The sequence below is a fragment of the Entelurus aequoreus genome, linkage group LG09, assembly GCF_033978785.1.
Source record: "Entelurus aequoreus isolate RoL-2023_Sb linkage group LG09, RoL_Eaeq_v1.1, whole genome shotgun sequence".
Lineage (NCBI taxonomy): Eukaryota > Metazoa > Chordata > Actinopteri > Syngnathiformes > Syngnathidae > Entelurus > Entelurus aequoreus.
Genome location: NC_084739.1, coordinates 34,302,262 through 34,315,364, shown reverse-complemented (window position 1 = coordinate 34,315,364; position 13,103 = coordinate 34,302,262). Strand labels below are relative to the sequence as shown.

Genomic DNA, 13,103 nt, shown 5'->3' with positions numbered 1-13,103 from the left:
AGAATGTACATGAAAATAAAGAATGTGGGATTTTCAATAACTATAAAACTATAACTATATACGATAAAACACTGAATATCAACAACATATTAATGTTGCTCCTCTTCTACTTCTCACACCACCTCCTTGATCGACATATTTTACAATCAAGCAAAACGCAAACACAGCGAAATATATAATATAATTTTTCTGCAGAACTTTGTTGTGAAAAACTGCTTCTGCGTCTGTCCCTGACCCCTGCTTATTAGGCTGGCTGCTCTGGAAACAAAACCCGCCCACACTGCGTGGTGCCTCATCTGCTTGGAGCTGCTGTGATAACATAATAACCCGTATATCATTCAAAAGCGCAGATTCCAACCATTGAAATACTTTCTATGGTTCCAAAATATAGATAATTTGAAAACAGCACTGCACATCATTATGGCGGCTACAGTTTCAATGTTAGAGGTCACAAAAAAATATTTGGAAACGTCCGGCGAGCTGGATTGAAAATCTTAAAGGCCTACTGAAATGAATTTTTTTTATTTAAACGGGGATAGCAGATCCATTCTATGTGTCATACTTGATCATTTCGCGATATTGCCATATTTTTGCTGAAAGGATTTAGTAGAGAACATCGACGATAAAGTTCGCAACTTTTGGTCGCTGATAAAAAAAAGCCTTGCCTGTACCGGAAGTAGCGTGACGTCGCAGGTTGAAGGGTTCCTCACATTTCCCCATTGTTTACAACAGCAGCGAGAGCGATTCGGACCGAGAAAGCGACGATTACCCCGTTAATTTGAGCGAGGATGAAAGATTTGTGGATGAGGAACGTGAGAGTGAAGGACTAGCGTGCAGTGCAGGACGTATCTTTTTTCTCTCTGACCGTAACTCAGGTAAAAGGGCTCATTGGATTCCACACTTTCTCCTTTTTCTATTGTGGATCACGGATTTGTATTTTAAACCACCTCTGATACTATATCCTCTTGAAAATGAGAGTCGAGAACGCGAAATGGACATTCACAGTGACTTTTATCCCCACAACAATACATCGGTGAAGCACTTTAGCTACGGAGCTAATGTGATAGCATCGTGCTTAAATGCAGATAGAAACAAAAGAAATAAGCCCCTGACTGGAAGGATAGACAGAAGATCAACAATACTACTATCAGGAGACACCGAACCAAACACTGGACCTGTAACCACACGGTTAATGTTGTGCCGCCTGTCGAAGCCTAGCAATGCTGTTTCTAACGACGCAATTGAAGCTAACTTAGCTACGGGACCTCGTCAGAGCTATGATAAAAACATTAGCGCTCCACCTACGCCCGCCCTCATCTGCTCATTAACACCCGTGCTCACCTGCGTTCCAGCGATCGATGGCACGACGAAGGACTTCACCCGATCATCGATGCGGTCGGCGGCTAGCATCGGCTAGCACGTCTGCTATCCAACTCAAAGTCCTCCTGGTTGTGTTGCTGCAGCCAGCTGCTAATACACCGATCCCACCTACAGCTTTCTTCTTTGCAGTCTCCATTGTTCATTAAACAAATTGCAGAAGATTCACCAACACAGATGTCCAGAATACTGTGGAATTTTGCGATGAAAACAGAGCTGTTTGTATTGTGATACAATGTGTCCGAATACTTCTGTTTCAACCATCGACGTCACGGGCAAACGTCATCATACATAGACATTTTCAACCGGAAGTTTCCCAGGAACATTAAAATTGCACTTTATAAGTTAACCCGGCCGTATTGGCATGTGTTGCAATGTTAAGATTTCATCATTGATATATCAAATATCAGACTGCGTTGTCGGTAGTAGTGGGTTTCAGTAGGCCTTTAACAGGCTGGTATTTTGCCCAGGTCTGGTTTAGATCGACATATACGACAGTGTATTACAGCTCATCCTTCTTTGTGTTTTTGTGTCGCAGCTCCTGCCAATATTCAAGATTAAAGATTCAAGATTCAAAATGCTTTATTATTGTCCATTCTTTAACATGTACAAGACACATAAGAACTGAAATTTCATTTTCGGCACAGTCCCACTAAGAGCAGACATACGTTACAGGGAGACAAGACGGGACCGCCAACGGATCAGCCACTTATGGCAATATGCAGCAACTTCCACAGGCCATGACCTGATCACTGTGTGAGGCTAAACGTGGCCAATAAAACTGCACACTTGAGACCAGCCCAAGGCACACTTGTGCAACAATTACACTGTCTAATGAGCATCGTAATGTTCCACACCTGGGCGGTGGACGGATTATCTTGCAACGTGCTTACTCACAAACATTTCGACGGAAATGTCAACAATATTTGAAATAAAGAAATACACATTTTTTGTGCTTGAAATTAGCTGTCTTGATGGTAATATTTTCTAGTGCTGTCAAAAGTTTTTTTTTTCTTTTTCCTTTGATGAATCATGTTTAATCACAGTAAATTACTTGAACTTTAAAAAAAAACCAATTATTTTGACATAAATGCAATTTTATTTTCAGAATGTCTTACACAATTTAAAAAAAAAGTATTTTACTTAAATAGTCCTAATTTATTTGCTCAAAACTTGGTAACAACATTATTCAAAGTCCCGCCTGGGTGTATTTTGAAGCAACATTTGTCAGTGAACACAACAGTCAGTCTCCTCACTCAATCCAGCTCTAATGTGCGCTCTGTTGCAGTGGCCATGCGGAAACTATCGTGTATTTAAAGTTCTGGGCACTCCATGCGGTCCAGATGTTATCAATTTATCAGCAAAATATGAGTCAAAGCTTTTTCAAATCGATTTGATCGATTCATTGTTGAAGTCCTAAATCTGTGTTTATGCATGGTTAATACAATGTTACTTTGTACTTAATCACATGCGTTAACGCATCATCTTTCACTGTATTCTTGTATCACATTTTTTCCCTTCAATTTGGCCTTTATAAATTACTAAGACCAACTCTTAAGTATTGGGTAGTTATGGAAATTCCTGAAACCAAACAAAGTTGATTAAAAACAACTCAAATCAATGAAAACTTACCGATTGTATATATTTTTTGTATTTTGGCTCTTGTTGTATCCAAATGTTGTTAGGGGTATACTGTATTATACAAAACTCAAAACCAGTGAAGTTGGCACGTTGTGTAAATCGTAAATAAAAACAGAATACAATGATTTGCAAATCCTTTTCAACTTATTTTCAATTAAATAGACTGAAAAGACAAGATATTTAATGTTCGAACTGAGAAATGTTTTTTTTTTTCAAATAATCATTAATTTAGAATTTAATGGCAGCAACACATTGCAAAAAAGTTGGCACAGGGACATTTTTACCACTGTTACATGGCCTTTCCTTTTAACAACACTCAGTAAACGTTTGGGAACTGAGGAGACAAATTTTGAAGCTTTCCAGGTGGAATTCTTTCCTATTTTTGCTTGATGTGCAGCTTAAGTTGTTCAACAGTCCGGGGTCTGCGTTGTGGTGTTTCGCTTCATAATGCGCCACACATTTTCAATGGGAGACAGGTCTGGACTACAGGCAGGCCAGTCTAGTACCCGCACTCTTTTACTACGAAGCCACACTGTTGGAACACGTGCAAAATGTGGCTTGATATTGTCTTGCTGAAATAAGCAGGGGCGTCTATGAAAAAGACGTTGCTTGGATGGCAACATATGTGGCTCCAAAACCTGTATGTACCTTTCAGCATTAATGGTGCCGTCACAGATGTGTAAGTTACCCATGTCTTGGGCACTAATACACCCCCATACCATCACAGTTGCTGGCTTTTGAACTTAGCGCCTATGACAGTCCGGATGGTTATTTTCCTCTTTGGTCCGGAGAACACGAGGTCCACAGTTTCCAAAAACAATTTGAAATGTGGACTCGTCAGACTACAGAACACTTTTCCACTTTCTATCAGTCCATCTTAGATGAGCTCGGGCCCAGCAAAGCCGGCGGCGTTTTTGGGTGTTGTTGATAACTGGCTTTCGCTTTGCATAGTAGAGTTTTAACTTGCACTTACAGATGTAGCGACACACTGTAGTTACTGACAGTGGTTTTCTGAAGTGTTCCTGAGCCCATGTGGGAATATCCTTTACACACTGATGTGGGTTTTTAATGCAGTACTGCCTGAGGGATCGAAGGTCCGTAATATAATTTTCTCCAGATACTCTGAACTTTTTGATGATATTACGGACCGTAGATGGTGAAATCTCTAAATTACTTGCAATAGCTCGTTGAGAAATTTTGTTCTTAAACTGTTGGACAATTTGCTCACACATTTGTTCACAAAGTGGTGACCCTCGCCCCATCCTTGTTTGTGAAAGACTGAGCATTTCTTGGAATGAGCTAATATTTGCAAAAAATAACAAAGTTTACCAGTTGAACGTTAAGTATCTTGTATTTGCAGTGTATTCAATTGAATATAAGTTGAAAAGGATTTGCAAATCATTGTATTCTGTTTTTATTTACGATCTACACAACGTGCCAACTTCACACTAGTTTTGGGTTTTGTATATTTATGCTTGTTTGTGCCTTATATATTTCATACTTTTGAGCACTTTACAGATTCTACTTATGTAAACTCTGTTTTTCAGCTGACTGGACAATAATAATAAAAACATATTTTATCTTAAATTATATGAAAACTAAAAAAGAAGACAAAGGGGTAGACTGGGGAAGATACCATGAGCACAATGTGGCCTCATCTACTTCTTTACTATGTGGCAGTCAGTGGGTTCATGAATTAGTGGACTATTACCATGTTTTCTATGGTCATAGTTAGCACATACCTAATCAATAAACCGACAGGCAGCTGGATAAGAAGCTAGACAAAGCCGCAGGGCTGGCCCAGAGCTCAGCCTTGCAACCCGGACCATTGGCCCCCAGCTCAGACCCGAGAGCTTTGGCCAGTCTTCTAAATCTCAGCGCTAGCCCGAGCGGCTCAGCAATGTGCTACTTCAAATCGTGTCTCAGACACAAAAAGTGGACAGAGCTGAAGCTGCAGCTCAACGAGAGAGAGAAAAACAGAAGGGGGGCAAGCAAATATCTCATTTCCCTCCAGCAAGTGGAAGCTAATCTAACGTCTTTGATAAAAGAGTTCTCTGAATGCATGCATGAAAATGAATACAGCAGCCTGTGATTTAGCTTTGAATAGTCAATAGCCAGCATTTGGACTATTTAAACCATCATGGACAATCTAAACAAATACAACCGTATACAGTAGGCTCGAAAAAAGAATGGAAAAAGGAACACCCTAAAGCACAAGACAGAGGCGGTATCATGTGTGCATTTGTTAAAAAGAGATACTGTATATAAGTATGATGAAGTCTAAAAGGAAATCCTGACTTACCAGCATTAATATTCTCTAGAATCTTGACGATGTAGGACGACTTGCTGAACTCGGGCGGGTTGTCGTTTTCATCCTGAAGGGGGTACAAACATCACCACACTCTCAGTCAATATGCACACAAACATTGCTGAAAAAGAACAACCTGAAATAATTTAAGGTTTTCATCATTGATTAGTTTTTGGATTAACACAATTCATTCAGGGTTGCAGCCTGGATTGGTCACCAGTCAATCATAGGGAACATTGTGATTAAGGGCTGTATACATAAACTTTGATCATTTGGTTGACTGTATAAAAGATACATTTACACATATTCATGCCTACGGAAAATGTTTTCTTGCATGTTTCCAAACAGTGTGAGGAAACCCCCCCCGAGCACAGAGAGAACATTCAAAGTACCGTATTTTCCACACTATAAGGCGCACCTAATAACCTCCAATTTTGTCAAAAGCTGACAGTGCGCCCTATAATCTGGTGCGCCTTATATATGGACCAATATTGAGCCTCCAACAGGTAAAAGTTTCAATCAATCAATCAATCGCAACTACGGTAATAAGCCGCCGACTTCATTTTCCTCCGTCTTCATTTTCCTTCTACGGTAAGCAGCCGCCTCCGTAGAATAAGAAAAAGGACACGGTGCATGCTGGGATATATGACTGCGCGAGGCGTGCTGTTTCATTTCCATTTGTTTGTTTCTGTAAAGACCCCAACATGGCTCTTATTAAGAGACACGCATACGATGCAGAGTTTAAACTTAAGACGATCAGTCACGCAGTAGAACACGGGAATAGAGCAGCAGCGAAACTGACTCGATTAATGACGACTTCGACAAGATGGAGCCGGGCATGTTGGATGCCGTCGCCCAACTGTTTAATTTGGACACTGAAGAAGAAGAATTCGAAAGATTCGTGGATGAGGAATAACTTCATAAAGTGAGCTTTACATGTTTATTTTATGTGTTGTTTTGTATGACATTGACGTTTGAGCAAAGTTGAGTTATTGATATATTGTTATTGCTCTGCACTATTTCGAGTGTTACTATATTGTGATTGCACTAACGTTTGATTTACCGTAACAGTATCACTGTTTTTTACGTGTTTATTGAATCAGGGAAAAGTTTCCCCCCACTATGTGATATAAATGTTGCACTACATGTTATACCTTGCTGTTGTTAAAAGATAAACAAAACACCACGTCACTGACTTTACCTCGGGGAAAATAATAAAACAGCTGTTTATTCATTTTGGGAGTGAACAGAGTTGTCAGAACGCTGGTTTGTAATCTATTAATAAAGTTTGGCTGACCTATCTTCTGACTGTTTTGTTGACATTCCCTTTAGCGCAGCTCCATCTAATGGATGCATAACGTAACCCCAGCCTCTACTGTAGCGTCTATTCTATGCGCCTTATAATGCGGTGCACCTTATATATGAACAAAGTTTTAAAATATGCCATTCATTGAAGGTGCGCCTTATAGTCCGGTGCACCTTATAGTGCGGAAAATACGGTACTACTATGCTGCCTAAAGTGTGTTTGTCTTAACTAAAACAACATTCTCATCCATCAAAGTGTGTGTTCTTAGATAAAGACTAGACACAGTTAAAACCAGTAGGTGTCGTAGTGAAAGATTAGTGGTGGGCACTTGTACCTCACAGCAAGAAGGTTCCTGGTCAAATTCCAGTTTGATCCACTCTTAAAACTTGAAATTGTGACCTTTCTTTCTGGATATTTCTATATATTCATGTTCTCTCGATGACTCAGTGGGTTTTCTTTAGGCTTTCCCGGTTTTCCCCACCACTAAATACAGGTAAGGTCAATTTGTATCCAGTTTCCACGATCCAAGTATAGTAGTGCCTCGACTTCAAGCACAACACAGTCTGAAGTTGTAATTTCTTATATGTAAAGTGGTAACTTGGTTTTTATGATTTGGTTTTCCATTGGATTTTTTGCCAAAATTGTGCCCAACAAAAAAGTCTGTCCGTATATTATTCCAGTGCCCAAACACAGAATCCTATGCAATGGTGACTCAGCCTTTGTACTTTATTCTTTAATTGAGTATAATACGGGTGTAAAAGAGGCCCCATAAATTGGTTGAAGAAAGTTGCAAGTCCCAGCCTTTTGATACAGAAGGTGAGACACACATCTGACTTGAAGAAAGAAATTGTTGCAAAGTTCCCTACTCTCTCGCAGCTCATCGCCAACCAGTCTTCCATGAAGGTAAAAGTTAAGTGTTTATTTGATAGGGGGTGCTGAAAAGAATTGACTCACATCCAGATCACAATGCTTATTCATTCCAATTCTAAGTTGATTTATAATTTTCAAAACATTATTAAAAAATAAACTTTTTAAAGAATTGATTATTAAAAATATATTTTTTAGGCCATCTCTACACTTACTCACTGCACATATACGTCATACATCAGCAGCCGAAAGGAGGTTCTGTAACCTGTTTTGAAAAAGTTTTATGATAATTTTTAAACCAAAATGATATGTTGTGAAAATTGGTTTGAATTGAGAATCATGTTGAATCGAGAATCGATTCTGATTCGGAAACGTCACCCGAAAAATCACAATCTAATCGGAGTTGTTGTAAGATTCAGATCCCTATTACTCATTCATTTCATTCGGCCATATTTATTTTGCATTATTTACGGCTTGTAAAACTAAAATTATTATTATTATTATCCTCTATAAAATGTTTTGTGTCTTATAATTGTTGGGTGTGTGAGAAAGATTAACTGGATTTGTATTACTTCTTATGGGAAAAAAAATGTATTTTTTAAAATCCAAAATAGCATGACCAACTAAATCATTTGTAGTTCATAAAGCACAGTATAGTCAATACACCACAACTTAAATAGCACCTACTGTACGCCAAACTAAAATTATTATGAATTATTTATTACAAATTAATTTTGCAATTGAACCACTCAAAGTTAGTTTTTTTATTATTATTAACATAGTATCATCACCTGAATTTGGTAGGATTATCCTAGCCCAAAATCTTCAATTCTATTATGTGAAACAAAATGGAAAAAAAATAAATAAAAAAATAATAAAAAAAATTAAAAAAAAAAAAATTAAAAAATTAAAAAATAAAATATATGTATATATATATATATATATATATATATATATATATATATATATATATATATATATATATATATATATATATATATATATATATATATATGTATATGTATATATATATATATATATATATATATATATATATATATATATATATATATATATATATATATATGTATATATATATATATATATATAATGTGCATATACATTGCATGCATTGCAGCAATCTGTACATATACAAAAGTAATTATATGTGTTTATACTGTATGTGTATGCATGTATTTATATGTATGTGTATATATGTATATATATGAATATGTAAATACATGTATGTATATATATATATATATATATATATATATATATATATATGTATATACATGTGTGTGTATATATATATATATATATATATATATATATATATATATATATATATATATATATATATATATATATATATATATATATATATGTGTATATATATATATATATATATATATATATATATATATATATATATATATATATATATATATATATATATATATATATATATATATATATATATATATATATATGTATGAGGTAGATCACTTCGTCTTTGTCATTTGACAAGTAGCTTGCCTGCTGAAAAAGTGTGGGCCCCCCTGGTCTACATTAAAGATCAGCATCAACCATCACATACATTTCCCCACAACATTTATTTCAGCTGCTCACTCATTGCATTCACATTGTGTGATTATTCATAGTGAAGCTTCACTTTGAGCTGCGAGCTGCAGAAAAATGTTAACACTTGAACAACAGTAACTGGCACCATTATCAATGGAGCTTCCATGTGGCACTAGGGCATTGTGTTTGTGTGATGTTGCCATCAACTGATAAACCAGCGGTATGTGTGTGTGCGTGCATGTGTGTATGTGTGCGTGAGTCACAACACTGTGGCATACCGAGAAGGGAGAGAATGAGAAGGAACGATAGAGGCGGAGAAGAGCATTATGATCATCTCTCCCTGTTGGTTTTTGCAATGCAGCAAAAATTTTGCTTTCTTTTCTCGACAGCACTTGTCCCTCATATAGAATGTAGAGTATAGACCAATGTTTATTGGCCTTGTCTATCAGAAAAAATGCTGGTAACAATAGGAAATATTTTGTTAAAAAGTTGCTGTATTCATATTTTCTGCAATGTTGATAATATCAGGGAAACCTATACACAATGAATTTTTTTATCCAAAAATAACCAACTTTATTGGCCAAGTATGATTAACACACAAGGAATTTGACTTGGTAGACTGTGTGCTCTTTGTGCAATTTTCTCAATGTAAATTATTATTATTATCATTAAACAGTTATATAACTGCAAGAAAAGTCATAATGTAATTAATGTAATAGGTACATTTGCATATGTGAACTACTTAAAATGGGTATTGGCCCATCTCAGGCAACATTTATTTAGTTTAGGTCCCTATGGCGAAGATGACTCATTTGAGTAACAGAACTGAAAGTAACAGGAGTGAGTTTTAGCATAGAATAAGCAAAACAATGAAATATAGCCACATGGTATTTAGACTTATAACATGTTGACACTAAACACATTCTAGTGAGTCAATTAAAAAAATATTTTCAAAATAACTTAGTAATGTAACAGGACTGTGATCTGAGATTTTAACACCCTTTACCCCCACTCCTACATGAAATTAGGGATGTGTATTTTTCACACTTGAACCAATATGGTCCCAATTCATGGGACCTGGTATTCGATACCGGCACTCACCAATACTCATTTTTGGTACTTTTGTTTGGGTTACCGACGGAATTTGTCAGTACCTGTAGAGTACAGATTTTACTACCTATCTCTACTTGAAATATTATATTCAATATACAGAAAAATAAATGACTGAACCTACTTTTGTCCCTCCCACAGCGTTCAGAGGATCTGAATGATGCAACTGCCTGTGGACCATGTGACTTGTGGAATATTTTATTTAATGATAATAACCACTATTATTATCGCTATGGTAACAGGACTGAGTAAAAAAAAAACATGGACATGGCTAAAGTGTGAATTTTAACTAAATGGTTGTTTTGGTTAGGATATGGTTACACAAATATGTAAATTATGAGTTTGAATTTAAATGATCACATTTCATGTTAAAGTTTGATTTTAGGGAAGCAGGAGCAGCTTGCTACAAATGCTAGTTGCACATTGTTGCACTTTGCTTTGTAAAAAAAAAATATATTGAACAGTTAATTTTATTGTGCATTTATATAGTTTCTTTACTGGGGACGCAAATGACGATTTGGTGGAATGGCCCTTAAAAATTCATTGTCACCCTTTCCTCAATATGGAAATTTGTATTTATTATTATTATGCTTCTGTTTTGGACCAGTTCTCTAATCAGTGCATTTATTAAGGTTAATCACATATATAGGTGAGGTTATAGTTATTCCTGTCCCCTCTTTGTGTTCTGATATAAAGTTAAAGTCCCAAACGATTGTCACACACACACACTAGGTGTGGTGAAATTTGTCCTCTACATTTGACCCATCCCTATGTTCACCCCCTGGGAGGTGAGGGGAGCAGTGAGCAGCAGCGTGCGCCGCGCTCGGGAATAATTTTGGTGATATCGCCCACTGATCTCCTGTCATCCAGTCGACTCCTTCTTTTACAGGGTGTCTTCCTTAGCTATCCTTATTTTGTACAATTAGTCTGTATGAATTAAATCTTTTTTCATCTCATGCTCGTTAGGTCTTTGTCAGGTACGATCTGGTTTCTGAGTTTTTTTCCCTAGTTCTTTTGGCTAATAACGTTTTTCTGAGTTTCCGTGCCAGCATTCTGGTGCCTATTTGGGTCCCACTGCCTCTGCTGTTTGATCTACCTCTTTACCTGGACACATCATGTGTGCCCTTTCAGTCCTACATAGCCTTTGATGGGTATGTACTGTATGTGTGTATTCAGCAGGGCTATACTTACAATCACCTCCACTGTGACAGGGACGGTACTGTTAAGCGATGGGTTTCCTCCATCTTTGGCCATCACTGTCAAATGGATCGTTCCACCGGGAACCTTCTCATAGTCCAGAGGCCTTGTGACACTGATAACTGACGAGAGAAAAGAAAGACTTTCTGCATTGGTCTGAATCAACATTTTGTGTGTCCAGCTCACATAATTAGGTCAAACACACTGTACATCCCTGTTTAACAATTTAACATATTTTCTGGACTATAAGCCGCTAATTTTTTCCAAAGCTTTGACACCTACGGCTTATAAAACAGTGCAGCTAATTTGAGGATTGTTCTTTGCTAACGGACATAATGTTTTGTATACAACGAATAATTTTCAAAGAACACCGACAGAGACACGGAAGAGGGATGTTATTGTTTGTGCTTGGCACCATCTTTTGGATGAGTTGGCTCACTGCAGGTGCTGTTGGTTGACAATGTTCTTCCTGTTTTGTGCCAGAAGTATATTCATCCATAGCATTTCTGCTCGAAAGGATTCTTCATTCGTCCCCCCAAGCAATGTTTGTAAGTATTACAATATAACTAAAGCAATTGATACTTACTAAACCGTCCCAAATGTTATGTCTGTAGGAGTTTTTCATGCATGTTTGTATGTGCTATCGTAATGTAATCAAACTAGAGTATTTTGCATTAGTGAATAGGCTAACAGGTTTACAAGTGTCTGTGTTAGTATTATTAACTTACAATGGCATTTTCTTTTTTATTGTTTCACTTTCGTAAATTCCCCAAACCGTCATCGGGGAGTTATCGAGTCTGTTTTTGCACAGACAAGCTACTTATCACACCATGTCTTGCCAAAAGGGACAAGCGGTAGAAAATGGATGGAAATAAAAAGTTCTATACATTTCTTTCTTCGTTCCTTCCTTTCACAGCACGATAGTCCAATATGTGGCTGTGTCTGCACGATGAGAGGCGTGGAAACAGTGGAATATTTGCATATTTCCTAAATATTTAGCTTTACACTTTAGATGTAACATTAACTGTATATTTATTTTTAACATTTATATATAACATTTAACCTTACATTTTATATATTTTATTATTCATATTTAAATTTCATATTTAGATTTGACATTTAGATGTAAGTACATTTAGATGTATGTTTAACATTTATATATAGATTTAGATTAAGCATTTAATTTCTACCTCAAATGTAAAGAGGGTGAGCTAAATGTTAAAAAAAAAAAGTCACCTAAATGTGAAAAAACCGAGCCAAACGTTAAAAATGTGATTTGATTTTTACATTCGGCACTCCATATAGTCTCCCCCAAATTTTAACCCCAAAGGCAGAAGTGTATGACACACTTAGATTTGGGGGAGCTGAAACATGTAGCCTACACCCTGGCGAATGAACTGATCCCAAAGTATGACCAAGCTTTTGTCTATACATTCAAACACTTAACATATACCTGCGTAGCCCTCCACCATGATGATGCTGAAGAAATCAGGGAAAGCTGAGGTGGAAATGATGGTGTACGTGATGAAGTTGTTGGGAGGAGAATCCTCATCTGTTGCCTGCGAGCGGCAAAGAAGGGTACAGAAGATATGTAGAGATGTTATACATTTGGAGTAAAAGAGGGCAGAATACAATAATAGTACTAAACGTAAATAAAACCTGTGCTTCAGTAGCATAATGTTATTGCAAATGTTTAAGCCAGTTGTGGCTGTT

General features: G+C 36.7%; 1 protein-coding gene across 1 annotated transcript in view; it reads right to left on the bottom strand.

The window, feature by feature from the left end:
* The window catches only part of LOC133656976 (cadherin-23-like), a 379,926-nt gene that overhangs the window by 59,822 nt on the left and 307,001 nt on the right, over nucleotides 1–13,103 (bottom strand). The window contains exons 16-18 of the mRNA XM_062057866.1: nucleotides 12,844–12,949; nucleotides 11,385–11,512; nucleotides 5,321–5,393 (exon numbers count right to left, since the gene is read on the bottom strand). Coding sequence (XP_061913850.1) covers nucleotides 5,321–5,393; nucleotides 11,385–11,512; nucleotides 12,844–12,949 — 307 coding nt within the window. The remainder of the gene's footprint in view (nucleotides 1–5,320; nucleotides 5,394–11,384; nucleotides 11,513–12,843; nucleotides 12,950–13,103) is intronic.